Source organism: Rhinatrema bivittatum, chromosome 4, assembly GCF_901001135.1.
Source record: "Rhinatrema bivittatum chromosome 4, aRhiBiv1.1, whole genome shotgun sequence".
Taxonomy (NCBI): domain Eukaryota; kingdom Metazoa; phylum Chordata; class Amphibia; order Gymnophiona; family Rhinatrematidae; genus Rhinatrema; species Rhinatrema bivittatum.
This window is the reverse complement of record NC_042618.1, coordinates 121,225,986-121,240,181: the sequence shown is the minus strand read 5'-3', so window position 1 is coordinate 121,240,181 and position 14,196 is coordinate 121,225,986. Positions and strand designations below refer to the sequence as shown.

Genomic DNA, 14,196 nt, shown 5'->3' with positions numbered 1-14,196 from the left:
CACACCTTATTACATATGGGCCTCAATAAGGTAATTAAAAATGGCCAGTCTCTGTTCAATGAAAACCAAAGAGTTATAAGATTACTCCAAATTTTCAGCATAACAAGGCTAAGAAGCAGCACTCACCTTCCATGCATTCGTTTACCGATTCATAATCAGCATACGTTCTGCCCTCTGGCCGCTTGGTGGGTTGAACTAGCAAAATAGTGTGAGACTGTAGGAACATTAGAAAAAAAACAAGAATTAATGCTTTCAGAATCCTCTAGGTGATTCTCCACCATCTCCTGTATCCTAATAAAAAAAAACCCCTTTACATTCTTCAGCTCAACAATGAACTAAGGACAACTGCATAGCTGCCTACTTGAACTGATGCTTTTTTTCTGTTGGTAGACGACAAACCAGTTAATTTTATTGGCTTAGAAGTTTGTATTGTACTTTCTTTTGACCATCTAGTAGTATTCAAATACATACTGCATAGCAGCCCCCAGACTTTCACATGTGAACATAATGTCATCTTTTGCTCATTCAAATTCTGACCTGAAGAAGAGAGTTTTAGCTCTTGAAAGCTAATAAAAAAATGTATGTTAGTACAATAAAAGGTATCATGTGATATATTTTTCGTTAAATTCAAATGGACTAACACGCCTAAAACATTACCTTATGTAGAGTAAGGTTAAATACAGTACTTACATACTTTCTCAAGCAATAAATTCCTAAAAGTGTACAAAAAATAATCAACTACTGATCAAAAGTGGTTACTTGCATAAAAGCTATGAAACAAGGTATTTTAAAAAATGCCAGAAATCACAGCTATGTAAGCCAGACCAGAAATATATTTAGGAAAATTAGATATCAGTCCAAAATTTTTATAACTGGGGGAAAAATTTTCTCACTTTTTTGCTCTTTTCTTGTTGCTATTTCCTTTACTTTTTGTTTTTTGAATTTTAGGTATTCTGGTGATTTGGCTCCTGGAATTTTTCAAGTCCTGAATATTAGCAATTTAAGAATTTGTAATTATGCTCCATATATATATAATGGCAGGTTCAATCTTACAAGAAATAAGCTTGCAGCTGCCAGGCTAGTAGTTAGAACATAGAAACATAAGTTCAATGCCCCCTACATTAGTAACTTACAGGCCGATGCAATACTGTGCACTGGCTGCAGCGCAAAGCTCAACCCGATTGGATGCGTGTCCATAACCCACAATGCAAAACAAGGGTTAGCTCATCCAAAATATATCACGCGTGTAGGTAATAGTGCTCATCACATGCAAATGCATGTTGATGAGGTTATCTATTCCCCCGATGCCAAAAAATGAGTGCCAACACACACATTTGTACACGCCAAAATTAACACCTGCCCTGAGCATGACTAAAAAATTAGAAATGTCCCAAAAAATAATTTTAAAAAGTGTGCTGTTAGGAAACAGGATGCTCTATAATTGAGCATCCATTTCTCTGACTGGCTGACAGCCACCTCTCCTAGGTGCCTGCTGCTGAGGCGGTGCTAGGGGCATGCAATTTGCCCTAGCGTCTCCTTTTTATCGCGGCAGCCCATTTGCATTGGGTGTCACAGAGAGGTGGATCAGTTATTTACACTTTCGAATAATAGAAGGACTAGGGGGCATTCCATGAAGTTAGCAAGTAGCACATTTAAGACTAATCGGAGAAAATTCTTTTTCACTCAACGCACAATAAAGCTCTGGAATTTGTTGCCAGAGGATGTGGTTAGTGCAGTTAATGCAGCTGGGTTCAAAAAAGGTTTGGATAAGTTCTTGGAGGAGAAGTCCATTAACGGCTATTAATCAAGTTTACTTAGGGAATAACAACTGCTATTAATTGCATCAGTAGCATGGGATCTTCTTAGTGTTTTGGTAATTGCCAGGTTCTTGTGGCCTGGTTTGGCCTCTGTTGGAAACAGGATGCTGGGCTTGATGGACCCTAGGTCTGACCCAGCATGGCAATTTCTTATGTTCTTAGTGTGTATCAAGGCAGCGGGTGCTCAATCATGGGCACCCTTTTAACGAGTGCCAATATTGCATTGGCCTGTTAAAAAAGCACTTTAACTTTGTTGATTTGAGTCAATATAGATGAGACTTTAAAGATAGTACATAAGTTTATTTATTTATTTTTATTATTTATTTATTATTTTTTGTATACCGACAACCGTTTGCACATCATATCGGTTTACAATTAACTAAAAACTAATAAGCAGGGCCTTTACAAGGAACGGTAACTATAATTAAAATTATAATTAAAACAGTATTTAATTGTGTAACTGTATTTTTACATTGCTGGCATATGTAAAAGCAGACTAAAATTAACAAATAAAAAAGTTTGCCAAGTTGTAATGTTCCCTAGGACTATATAGCAGCATGGTTAATTACTACTCCAGTTCAAAAAGCTTTTCTCTCCAAAATTTCTTATAACATAAGGGTTCCTGAAGCCCTTGCTGACTATATTAGCAGATGACCAGAACAAAACCCAAACTATAGGATCACTTTTTCAGCTAAAGATACATTTTCTCTCTTTATGGATGTACTTATATGGTGCCCTAAATCAGGGCAAAACCAATGTTACACATAAGTACAATAATTCCATGACTGAAAGAGCCAACACCCTAAGCGAGAATTAGAGGCAATTTTTTTTTGGGGGGGGGGGGAGAGATAACGGGACTTGCCCAAGGTTACAGTGAAGGACAATAACAGGTGCAACACAGCATATTTCTTAGTCAACAGTCCATTACTCTGAAGACTAGGTTACTCGCTCTTCTTTTTCTGCAGGGCCAAAATGCAGCTTACAAATACAATGCTATGTACACTTCTTGTGCCAGATTAAAAAAAAAATATCTGTATGCAAGAAACTTTGTGAAGCAGGTTATATACCGATTCTTGCCTGCGAGGAATAAACAGTATTTTTAGAGTAGAGCTAAAGGAAGAGAGTATCAGGCGAGCATCAGCAAAGCTAACCCGTATAGCCAACAGAGACTTGAAGCTCCCATTAAACCTCCCTCGTACAGTTCAGCCACGGGAGCGGTCTTGCATAGCTATCTGGTTTGAGTAAAAAGTCACATTCTTAAAATTCAGCTCATCAAAGGTTCGGCGTGACGAATAATACGAGTCAGGAAGGAAGAAAATAAAAGGGACTCTATGCCCACCTCCTCACCAAACCCTCAATAAAGAGCAAAAGGCGCCTGCAGACCGGAGGAAAGGCAAGCCGATGCCCGCCCGCGGTATCCCGACTGCATCCCAGAGATGGGCGCCGTTACTCGGGCGGGGAATAAGTAAAGTTACCGCACGCCATATGGAGCCCAGGCGGCGGCTAGAGCGGAACAGACTCTCTTGGCTCGTCCCTCCCTCGCCTTTCATTCAACAGATGCCGGCCGAGTTAGGCCGCAGCCCCACACAGTAACACGCGAGCTGCGCTTTAGACTCACACCCGGCACCTACACCCCCCGTCAGACCCAGGCTCAGGCCCCTGCCATTCCCTACCCTTCCCAACCCATCCTATCCCACCACTCTCACCATCCTTTCGCGCTCGCTTGCCACAGTTTTGACCCAACAACGCTGCTCACTGGGGGAGCCGTTAGCGGAAGTAGTTAACTCGGAAGCGGAAGGAAGACCCAGGTCTGGGTCTGCCCGTAGCGGAGGGGGTGGAATGGGAAAGAGCAGCTGAGGGACTCGGCGGACATCTTTGATTTGGGCAAAAGATCATAGTTGCCCATAAATAATATTCTATAGTGAAATGCCAAAAAAAAAAAAAGTACGTGAAAAAATACAACTATAAACCAGTTAGATCCATATCCTATGTTATACCAAAATCTGCTTCAACAATTTGAAAAATTCGGCCATGAAGATTCTGAAATTCTGTAGCACATATGAAGAACTTTTATGAACTTAAGCCATAGTTTATTAAATAGTTCTTTTCAGTGCCTGGCTAGGGTAAATTCAATTATAAAGGAGTTAGCTCTTGGTCACTTTCTTTTGAACTCAAGAACTGCCCAATGGAAACTTGAAGTAGTTCCTTAAAAGGATTGGAAGGCTTATCCACATACCTTATGCAGGAGTGCCCCCCACCCCAGGACTCCAGAGGTCACCATGAGTTATTCAGACTTCAGGCTCCACAACCCCCGCCCCTTGCAGGGAGATATTTGTACCTCAAAGCTCCTTATTATACATTTACTACAGCTTTTATACAGAAGACATTTAATTCAAAACAAGAGGTAGGTAACTAGGTAGATATAAATAGATTAAACAAGTATTCGAGAGTCATTGTCAGACAAATATAATACAAATTAATAGACTAAGTACTTTAGATTAGCTTTACATAGAAACATAGAAATGACGGCAGAAGAAGACCAAACGGCCCATCCAGTCTGCCCAGCAAGCTTCACACTTTTTTTTCTTCTCATACTTATCTGTTTCTCTTGGCTCTTAGTAACCTTTTGGTTCTATTTCCCTTCCACCCACACCATTAATGTAGAGAGCAGTATTGGAACTGCATCTAAGTGAAATATCTAGCTTAATTAGTTAGGGGCAGTAACAGCCGCAATAAGCAAGCTACACCCATGCTTATTTGTTTACCCAGACTATGTAATTCAGTCCTTATTGGTTGTTCTCGGTATATAGATCCACTTTTCTTCATTCCCCCTGCTGTTGAATCAGAGGGCTATGCTGGATATGCTTGAAGTATCGGTCTTCCTCCCCTGCCGTTGAAGCAGAGAGCTATGCTGGATATGCATTGAAAGTGAACTATCGGTCTTCCTCCCCTGCCGCTGAAGCAGAGAGCTATGCTGGATATGCATTGAAAGTGAACTATCGGTCTTCCTCCCCTGCCGCTGAAGCAGAGAGCTATGCTGGATAATCATTGAAAGTGAAGTATCGATCTTTCTCCCCTGCCGTTGAAGCAGAGAGCTATGCTGGATATAGTATCAGACTTATTTGGTTTGGGGTAGTAACCGCCGTAACAAGCAAGCTACTCCCCGCTTTTTTATGAATGCAAATCCTTTTTTTCACATTTCCTCTTGCTGTTGAAGCTTAGAGCAATGTTGGAGTCGCATTAACCGTGTGTATGTTTATTGAATAAGGTTATTATCTCCAGGTAGTAGCCGTCATACCCGCGAGCCACCCACTCTTCATTCACGTCCTCTAGACTTTATGGATCCACAGTGTTTATCCCACACCCCTTTGAAGTCCTTCACAGTTCTGGTCTTCACCACTTCCTCCGGCAGGGCATTCCAGGCATCCACCACCCTCTCCTTGAAGAAATACTTCCTGACATTGGTTCTGAGTCTTCCTCCCTGGAGCTTCAAATCGTGACCTCTGTTTCTGTTGATTTTTTCCCGATGGAAAAGGTTTGTGGTTGTCTTTGGATCATTAAAACCTTTCAAGTATCTGAAAGTCTGTATCATATCACCTCTGCTCCTCCTTTCCTCCAGGGTGTACATATTTAGATTCTTCAGTCTTTCCTCATAAGTCATTCGATGAAGACCCGCCGCCTTTTTGGTCGCCCTTCTCTGGACTGCCTCCATCTTGTCTCTGTCTCTTCGGAGATACGGTCTCCAGAACTGAACACAGTACTCCAGGTGAGGCCTCACCAAGGACCTGTACAAGGGGATAATCACTTCCCTTTTCTTACTCGATATTCCTCTTTCTATGCAGCCCAGCATTCTTCTGGCTTTAGCTATCGCCTTGTAACATAGTTTCCCCGACTTCAGATCATTAGACACCATCACCCCAAGGTCTCTCTCCTGCTCCGTGCACATCAGCCCTTCTCCCCCCAGCGAATATAGTTCATTTGGATTTCCACTCCCCATATGCATGACTCTGCACTTCTTGGCATTGAATCTCAGCTGCCATATCTTCGACCACTCTTCCAGCTTCCTTAAATCCCTTCTCATTCTCTCCATTCCTTCCGGCGTGTCCACTCTTTACATCCCTATTCCCATAGAAATTTTAACTCAATAACAAATCAACAAAATTAAGATGCAGATAGTCGTCCAGCAGCAAGAGAGAGGCTTTCCAGTCTTTTGCACTGAGTGACACTTGTATGATTATATCACAGCTGGCGAGAGGTTGCACTAAGTGCGAAAAGCTCCTAGCCCTTAGAGCAGAGCTTTCCAAACTTTTCATGTTGGTGACACACTTTTTAGACAAACATAATTTCGGAACACAGTAATTCAGTCTACTAGCAAACCAGAGGTTAAAGGTTAAACAAACGAAATGTATTTCGACAATTTATGTATATTTCCTTAAATATATACATAATAAAATGTTTCACGACAACATATCTTGTGAAAACTTTTTGTTTATATTAAAAATATATAATATTCCAAGATTAATGTTATTGTTATAATTTATGAGTAACAATAATAAAACAAAGTTATTGTGTTATTCAATTTACCTCTTTAATGAGATATATGAGCTTGATGGGATGAACACAGCTTTTGAATATTTGGTGTTAAAGTCCAAAGAGTCTTCTGCATAATTTTAAAAAGCTGGCCAGTTATTATAATTATTTGATAGCCTCATTCAACTAATTCTATATGGCTATGAGAGTGAAGTCTGGAATTTATAGGAAGGGACAGAATGTCAATATAAATCCTGCACCTCCAGTTCTGTAACTCTGTGCGTCCACTGAAATTTCCCCAAACAATGGAGCTTGGATGTTTCCCTTGCAGTTCATCATACTAAAAGATATTTTTAAATGCTGGTGTCACCTCACAGTTAACGGCAGCACAAACACCTTCCACTGCCAGGCACATTGTGAACTAAAATAAAACCTCACAAAAAAGACACTCAAAATCTATACTGCAATCCCATTGTAACATTTATTTATTTAACATCTCTTTTATACCGATATCCGTTCGCACATCGCATCGGTTCACAATAAACAAAAACTTTTGGGCGGTGCCCTTACATGTAACAGATAACTTAGTGAACTAGGAAAAATACAATTAACTTTTGGGAGGAGCCCTTACATATAACAAACATCAATGGGTAGATGCAAAGCAATAGAACTGTAACTATAACTATATACATGAGAGTGCACAGTACAAAATCAGCGGACATAAGGCGTTCATAACAAAATGATATTGTAAAATTCACAGGGGGATTTTATGTAATAGGGGGTGACATGTGGTAGGCTTGTTGAAAGAGCCAGGTTTTAAGTTTCTTTTTGAAAGTGGGGGTATATGTCTCCATGCGAATATCATGGGGCAGGGAGTTCCATATGGTGGGGCCGGCAAGAGAAAAGGCTCTGTTTATAGTAGAGGAGAGTTTAAAAGATTTGATAGATTGGGCACGAAGTGTTCCTTGGAGGGCTGGGCGGGTAGGTCTCTTGGAGGTGCGAGGTAGGAGGGGGGGGATTAAGCCAGTTGAGGTTGGAATTTAATAGACTCTTGTGTATGATAGATAGAGTTTTATATAGAATTCGTGACTGTATAGGGAGCCAGTGTAGTTCGATAAGTGTGGGAGTGATGTGATCTCTTTTCTTTGTGTTTGACAGTATCCGGGCGGCGGCATTTTGTAGGAGTTGTAATGGCTTAGTGTGTGTTGCGGGAATGCCAAGGAAGAGTGCATTGCAATAGTCAATTTTCGATAAAATAATAGACTGGAGTACTGTGCGGAAATCAGTGAAGTGTAGTAGGGTTCTGAGTTTCTTTATCGTTTGTAGCTTAAAATAGCAATCCTTTATGATGGATTTAATGAATGGTTTAAAAGAAAGGTGATTATCAATAATGACTCCTAAATTACGAGTGTGTGATGGGAAGTTGGTAGACATAACAGTAATAACACCAAGAACTCAAACAACAATAACCCTACCTGTGAAAAAGCAAGGGTAAATATTACACTGGGTCCTAGAATACCAATACACCACTTACTGAGGAAACAAAACAAACCAGATTGCTATAGATCCCTATGCTAGCAGAATCTCTCATAATGGTCACACACACAGATCAGAGACAGACCCTCACCAAATACAGAATACAAAATAAAGGAGCACAAATTAGACAAAAACTGAAATGGAAACCCCAAGAAGCCAGACTCTGTGTATTAACAATGGAAAAACAGAACCACCATTCCTCATAAAACAAATAAAATCAAGAAAAATAAAGCATCAGTTATAATAGTAAACCATACTAATAAAAGAATATTTTAAAACTACTGATAAATAGAATTTCTATTAATTAAAATCATATACATTTTTTACAATTTCCCAAACACCAATAAAATATTTCAAAAAAGCACATATATCAAATAACACCCAATAATTAAAACTAATAAGGATTTTAAAAAGCCCCTGCTGTCCATACGTGGGAGCTCTTGATTTCCAGTCACCCTGATATTGTCCAGGATTAGGAGGTTATCCTCTCTCACACAGACTCACATGTCCATTCTCTCTCACACATACACTGTCACATTTATTTATTTATTTATTTAAATTTCTTATATACCGGCATTCGCGATGGGAGTCGCATCATGCCGGTTTACAAATAACAAGGTGTGACAACAGAATAAATACTTAATAACTTAAAAACATTAACATGTGATAGAAGAATAAGGTAGCAGTTACAATAAAACAGGGATAAAATGCAACTTGGAACGTAGAGGAGGCAAAAGAGAGATTAACAATGAGATAACAAAAGAATGACCAAGGTAAATAAAACCTGCCAAAATAAAAAAGAAAGAACATTATTGAGTTGTCAAAGGTTGTTGATTACCCTGACGGGAGTTCTTAGTTGCTTGAGTTGAGAGTGGGTTCAGTTGGTATCTGGAAAGGCTTTCATACATACACATTCATGCTCTTATACCCACCATAACCTCTCGCTCTCACAGACACTGACACACTCTCAGGCTCTAAGACACACACCCCCCACACAAACTCTTACTCCCTTGGATTTTCTCATACACACACCCAGGCAAGCTCCCAGTCATTCTCACACAAACACACACACACCCAGGCAAGCTCCCAGTCATTCTCACACAAACACACACACACCCAGGCAAGCTCCCAGTCATTCTCACACAAACACACACACACCCAGGCAAGCTCCCAGTCATTCTCACACACTGAAACTGACCCCCAGGCAGGCTCCCATCATTTTCACACCACTCCCTCACCATCCCCCAGGCATGCACACATTCATTCTCACACACACACATATACTACACACAGGCCGGCACCTATTCTCACACATACAAACCCCAGGAAGACACCCATACATTCTCATACACAGACACACCCTCAGGCAGGCACCCATGCATCACACACATACACCCCCAGGCAGACTCCCATTCATACACATGCACACTAAAGGCAGACCCCCTTTCTTTCTTTTGCCAGCAACCTCGGAGCCTCTCTTATTCCTCTGCTGCCACTGTCACTGATGTCGCATGGCTATTGGGGAGGCACTGATTGCTGCTATTGGCACTGAAGCTCATTCTGCTGCCTCCTCTGTGCAGGCCCCGTGGGTTTCCACTTCCTCCATGTTGATCTCGTACATTGTGAGATCCGCATAGAGAAAGTGCTACTCTTGCACATTACCAAAGATTACATGTGCCAATCAGTAAAAAGTATTTTTTTTTTACCTTTGCGGTCTGATCTTAGTTTTCTAATCACAGGCTTTTTTGTTCCACCTCCCCTTTCTTATTTTTTTGCCAATTCCTTTCATATTGTCTTTTTTTCTATTTCTTTTCTCTCCATCTATCTTCTTCCCTCAAACATTCAGTCAGGTTCTCATTCTCACATGCTTTCTTTCTCTCTCTCTCTCTCACACAGGCTCTCACTCTCACATGCTCTCTCTCATACAATCATTCATACAGTCTCTCTCTTGCACATGCTGTCTGACTCACACACCCAGGCTCTCTCTCACTCCCACATGCTGTCTTACTCAAGCATAGGCTCTCACTGTCACATGCTGTCTCTCTCTCACACACACACAGGCTCTCACATGCTGTCTCTGCAAACATTCAGGTCCTCACTCCCACACCCAATCTCTCAACTCACCTCATACACGCACCCAATCTCTCAACTCACCTCATACACGCACCCAATCTCTCAACTCACCTCATACACACACTCTACAGGCCCTCAGCCTCTCTCTTACCTCTGGGCCTCCTCTTCACGGGTCGCTGCAGGATGGGCTCTGCAGCAGCCCTGATCTTCTCGGGCCGATTGCAGCGGCGGCCCTGATCTTCTCGGGCCGATCCACAGTGGGGGCCCTACTACCGGGCCTCCTCCTCTTCTCGCACGCTGCAACAACGCTGCTCCTCTTCTGCACGCGGCTGATGCTACTTCTCCTTTCTGCTCGTGGGGCTCCGGCAACATTTTTCTTCCGGAGCCGCGTGGGCAGGAAGGAGGAGGAGCACCTGCACCTTTAGACGTGCCCTTTTTCTTCGGGCCGTGGTGATGTGAGCTCCACCACGGCCCTACCGATCTTCCTGCTGTGTGTCTGCGGCACACAGCACAGCGATATTTAACTGCTCAGCCGCCAGTGGGATGAGGTCCACCGGCGGCCGCATTGGCTCCCACTTGCCGGTGTGTCTCGTGCACCGGGCTTGCGCGACACACCGGCACAATGCAGGCGACACACTAAAGTGTCGCGACACACACTTTGGAAAGCTCTGCCTTAGAGAATGAGTCCAATCTTGGGAGGCTAGAGTGGAAGACCTGCAAGAACAAAGGAAGACAGAGGAATATAGAGGAGACCTTCAGGGACATAGTAAAGCAGTTCCACCTCAAATCTGGCAGCTTTTGTGCTGCCTTGGAGGAGAAAGGTCACCTGGAAGGAAAACCACCTCAAGGTGATGAATCCTCTCCCACTGAGGATATGTCTCCATTGGAACATGCCCAGGAGGAAAGGATTAGGACGGCCGTTGTAGTTTGTGATTCAGTTATTAGAAAGGTAGAGAGCTGAGTGGCTGGTGGACGTGAGGACTGCTTGGTAACTTGCCTACCTGGGGCAAAGGTGGCGGACCTCAAGTGTCACATAGATTTGATTTTAGATAGTGCTGGTGAGAAGCCGGCTGTCTTTGTACATATAGGTACCTATGACATAGAAAAGTGCAGGAGGGAGGTTCTAGAAGCCACATTTAGGGTTTTAGGTAGAAAGTTGAAATCCAGAACCTCCAGGGTAGCATTCTCCGAAATGCTCCCTGTTCCATGTGCAGGACCCCAGTGGCAGCCAGAACTCCAGAGTCTCAATGCATGGATAAGACAATGGTTCAGGGAAGAGAGTTTTAGGTTTGTGAGGAACTGGGCAAGGATGGGCTCCACTTTAACCAGAGTGGAACCAGGCTGCTGGCACTAACCTTTAAAAAGGGAATAGCGCAGCTTTTAAACTAGACAGTAGGGGAAAGTTGACAGTCACTCAGAAACATATGGTTTGGAATGATATAGCTGTGATGGGTGGCGTGGGTGTGAGCTCTTTGTGCTGTGGCGTAGTTGACACAGCCTCGTAGGCAGGCCTACGAGGCTGTAGTGGGACAGTCTGGAACTTCACCTGTACCATCCGCTTCACCTGCGGCTGGAAGTACTTAGGAGGGTCCCTAGGGCAGTGAATAGAGCAAGAGTCCAATGACATGCCGGGGTCAGGGCAGGCAGCAGACTAAGGGAGTCTGAGACAGGCCAAGTTCAGGGCAGGCACTAGCCAAGGGGGATAAGGTCCAGTCAAGAAGACAGGGCCAGGTGGCAGGCATGTGTGATCAGGTCCAAGCAAGAGGTCAGAATCTGGAAATCAGGCCAAGGATGAACGAAGACACTGGATGAGGTAAGGCGAGAGAGACAAGATTGGACAGGGCAAGGCTGGGCAAGAAATCAGGGACACAGGAACCAGGAACTCAAAAGAAACACATACTGCTAAGGCGAGGCTTGACATCATCTGAAGGCACCACTCAGCGTTTCCCACAGCTGCACCTATATAATGTGTGCGCATCTAAGGGAAGGCAGTGCTAGTGGCATCTCTGGTCACGAAGCTGTGCGCTGACTACGGGATGGGCCCAGCCATTTCGGGGGAGAGTATAGTGGCTCGCGGGGCCCTCAGGGAAATTAGGGAATCCCAGGAAAGAGGATACAATAAATGCTAAAGTAGACCACGTACCTTTTAAGTAAAGAGCAGAAAGATTCCAACTTACCCTTGTCAACTGATAGATTGTTAATATAAACAACCTACTTATCTAAAACCAGGTTTCTCTGGATTTCTAGAAAAGAAAACACTTGATTTCACAGAACTAACAGTTCAAGGTGTGCAATTCAGGTGGGCAATCCAATGTCATAACCTGGGGTTCTAGTTTGATGCAGTTCTGAGCTGTATATACCTCAGATCAGGTCTGTTCTTTCCAAGTGAAAACAATTGCACCATCTAAGACCATACCTAGAAAAAAAACGATTTTCATACAATAGTCCAAGCTGGACTACTGTAACTCATCGTATTGAATTACCAAAAATACGACTGCATCCATTACAAATTCTTCAAAACTCTGTAGCAAGATTAATATCTCATACTTCTAGATATGAGCATATCAAGCCAGTTCTGTGTCGCCTTCATTGGTTGCCGGTTGCTCAGCAGATAAAGTAAAAATAACTCTGATTTTTAAAGCACTACAAGGTACTGTAACAGCTTATTTGTCCGAAATGGTAAAAAAAAAAAAAAAAAGGCATACAACCATTTATCCCATGCGACCTTCAGCACTTGTTCTATTTTCCAGGTAACCAAGAGGCCTGTCTTCAAGAAACAGGTAATCGGGCCTCTTCTTTGGAACCCATTACCGGAAGACTTGAAAATAATAATTGATTTTAAAGTTTTCTGAAAGAAACTGAAGGCTTTGTTGTTTATTGAAGCCTTTGGTGACTGCTGAGAGGTTTTAGTTTTATTTTACTTTGTTTCCTTAATCTTAATATTTTAAATTGCAATATTTTAGTTATGTGTGTTACAATTAATGTTTGTTTTGGGGTTTTTAAGAGAAACTAGGTTGACTTAGCATGCTGTCATTATAGGCAGGATATAAATTTGGAAATAAATAAACAAAAACCATACTTTGAAATGTCTGTATACAAATGCTAGAAGTCTAAAAAATAACTCTCCCATCTTAAGAATTCATAGCACTGAATAAAGAGGTAGATATAATTGGCATCTCAGAGACCTGGTGCAGGAAGGATAACATACAGGTCTCTGTAATACCATGGTAAAAGTTATATTGAAATGATAGGATAGAACAAATTGGTGAAATGGTGGCACTATATATTAAAGAGGGCATTGAATCAAACAAAATGCAAAGCTGAATCTTTATGAATAGAAATTCCAGGTGAAAAGGGGAATAAAATATCAATGGGGGTCTATTAGCATCCACCTGACCAAAATGAATAAACAATGAAATGCTAAAAGAAATTAGAGAAGCTAAAACTAGCAACTTAATAATAATGGGTTATTTAAATTACCCCAGTATTAATTGGGTGAATGTTACATCAGGACATAGTAGAGAGGTAAAGTTCCTTGATGAAATAAATGACTGCTTCTTGGAGCAACAAGAGGGAAAACTATTTTAAACCTAGGCCTTAGTGGAAAACAGGATTTGGTACAAGAGGTAATAGGATTAGAGCCACTTGACAACAGTGATCACAACATGATCAAATTTGACATAACTCGAGGAAGGACACAAAAGAAATCTACTGCATCAGCATTTAACTTGCAAAAGGTTGACTATGATAAAATGAGGAAAATGTTTAGGAAAAACTGAAAGAAGCAGCTGAAAAGGTTAAGAGTTTACATCAGGCATGGACAATGTTTAAAAATACCATCTTGGAAGCCCAGACCAGATGTATTCCACGTATTAGAAAAGGTGGAAGGAAGGCTAAATGACTTCCAGCATGGTTAAAATGTGAAGTGAAAGAGGCTATAATAGCTAAAATAATATCTTTCAATAAATGGAAAAGGGATCTGAGTGAAAAAAACAGAAAATTGCATCTAACTTGTCAGTGCATATGCTAATGATAAGGAAGGCAAAGAGATGTTGAAAAGAGGCTTGCTGTGGAAGCAAAAACTCATAATAAAAAACTTTTTCAGGTACATTTAAAGTGAAAAACCTGCAAAGGAGTCAGTTGGTCCATTAGATGATCAAGCGGTAAAAGGGGCATTTAGGGATGACAAACCCACAGCAGAGACTAAATTAATTCTTTACTTCGGTCTTCACGGAGGAAG

At 41.8% G+C, this 14,196-nt stretch overlaps 1 protein-coding gene across 2 annotated transcripts in view; it reads right to left on the bottom strand.

Moving 5' to 3' along the window:
- ERH (ERH mRNA splicing and mitosis factor) overlaps nt 1-14,196 on the bottom strand; it is a 63,441-nt gene that overhangs the window by 30,904 nt on the left and 18,341 nt on the right. The window contains exons 1-2 of one of the 2 annotated variants that reach the window (XM_029598801.1): nt 3,524-3,676; nt 127-214 (exon numbers count right to left, since the gene is read on the bottom strand). In XM_029598801.1, the coding sequence (XP_029454661.1) occupies nt 127-214; nt 3,524-3,526 (91 nt within the window). In that variant the 5' untranslated portion in view covers nt 3,527-3,676. Of the gene's footprint in view, nt 1-126; nt 215-3,523; nt 3,677-14,196 lie in introns of those variants that run through there. The other variant, XM_029598800.1, reaches the window with a different exon arrangement.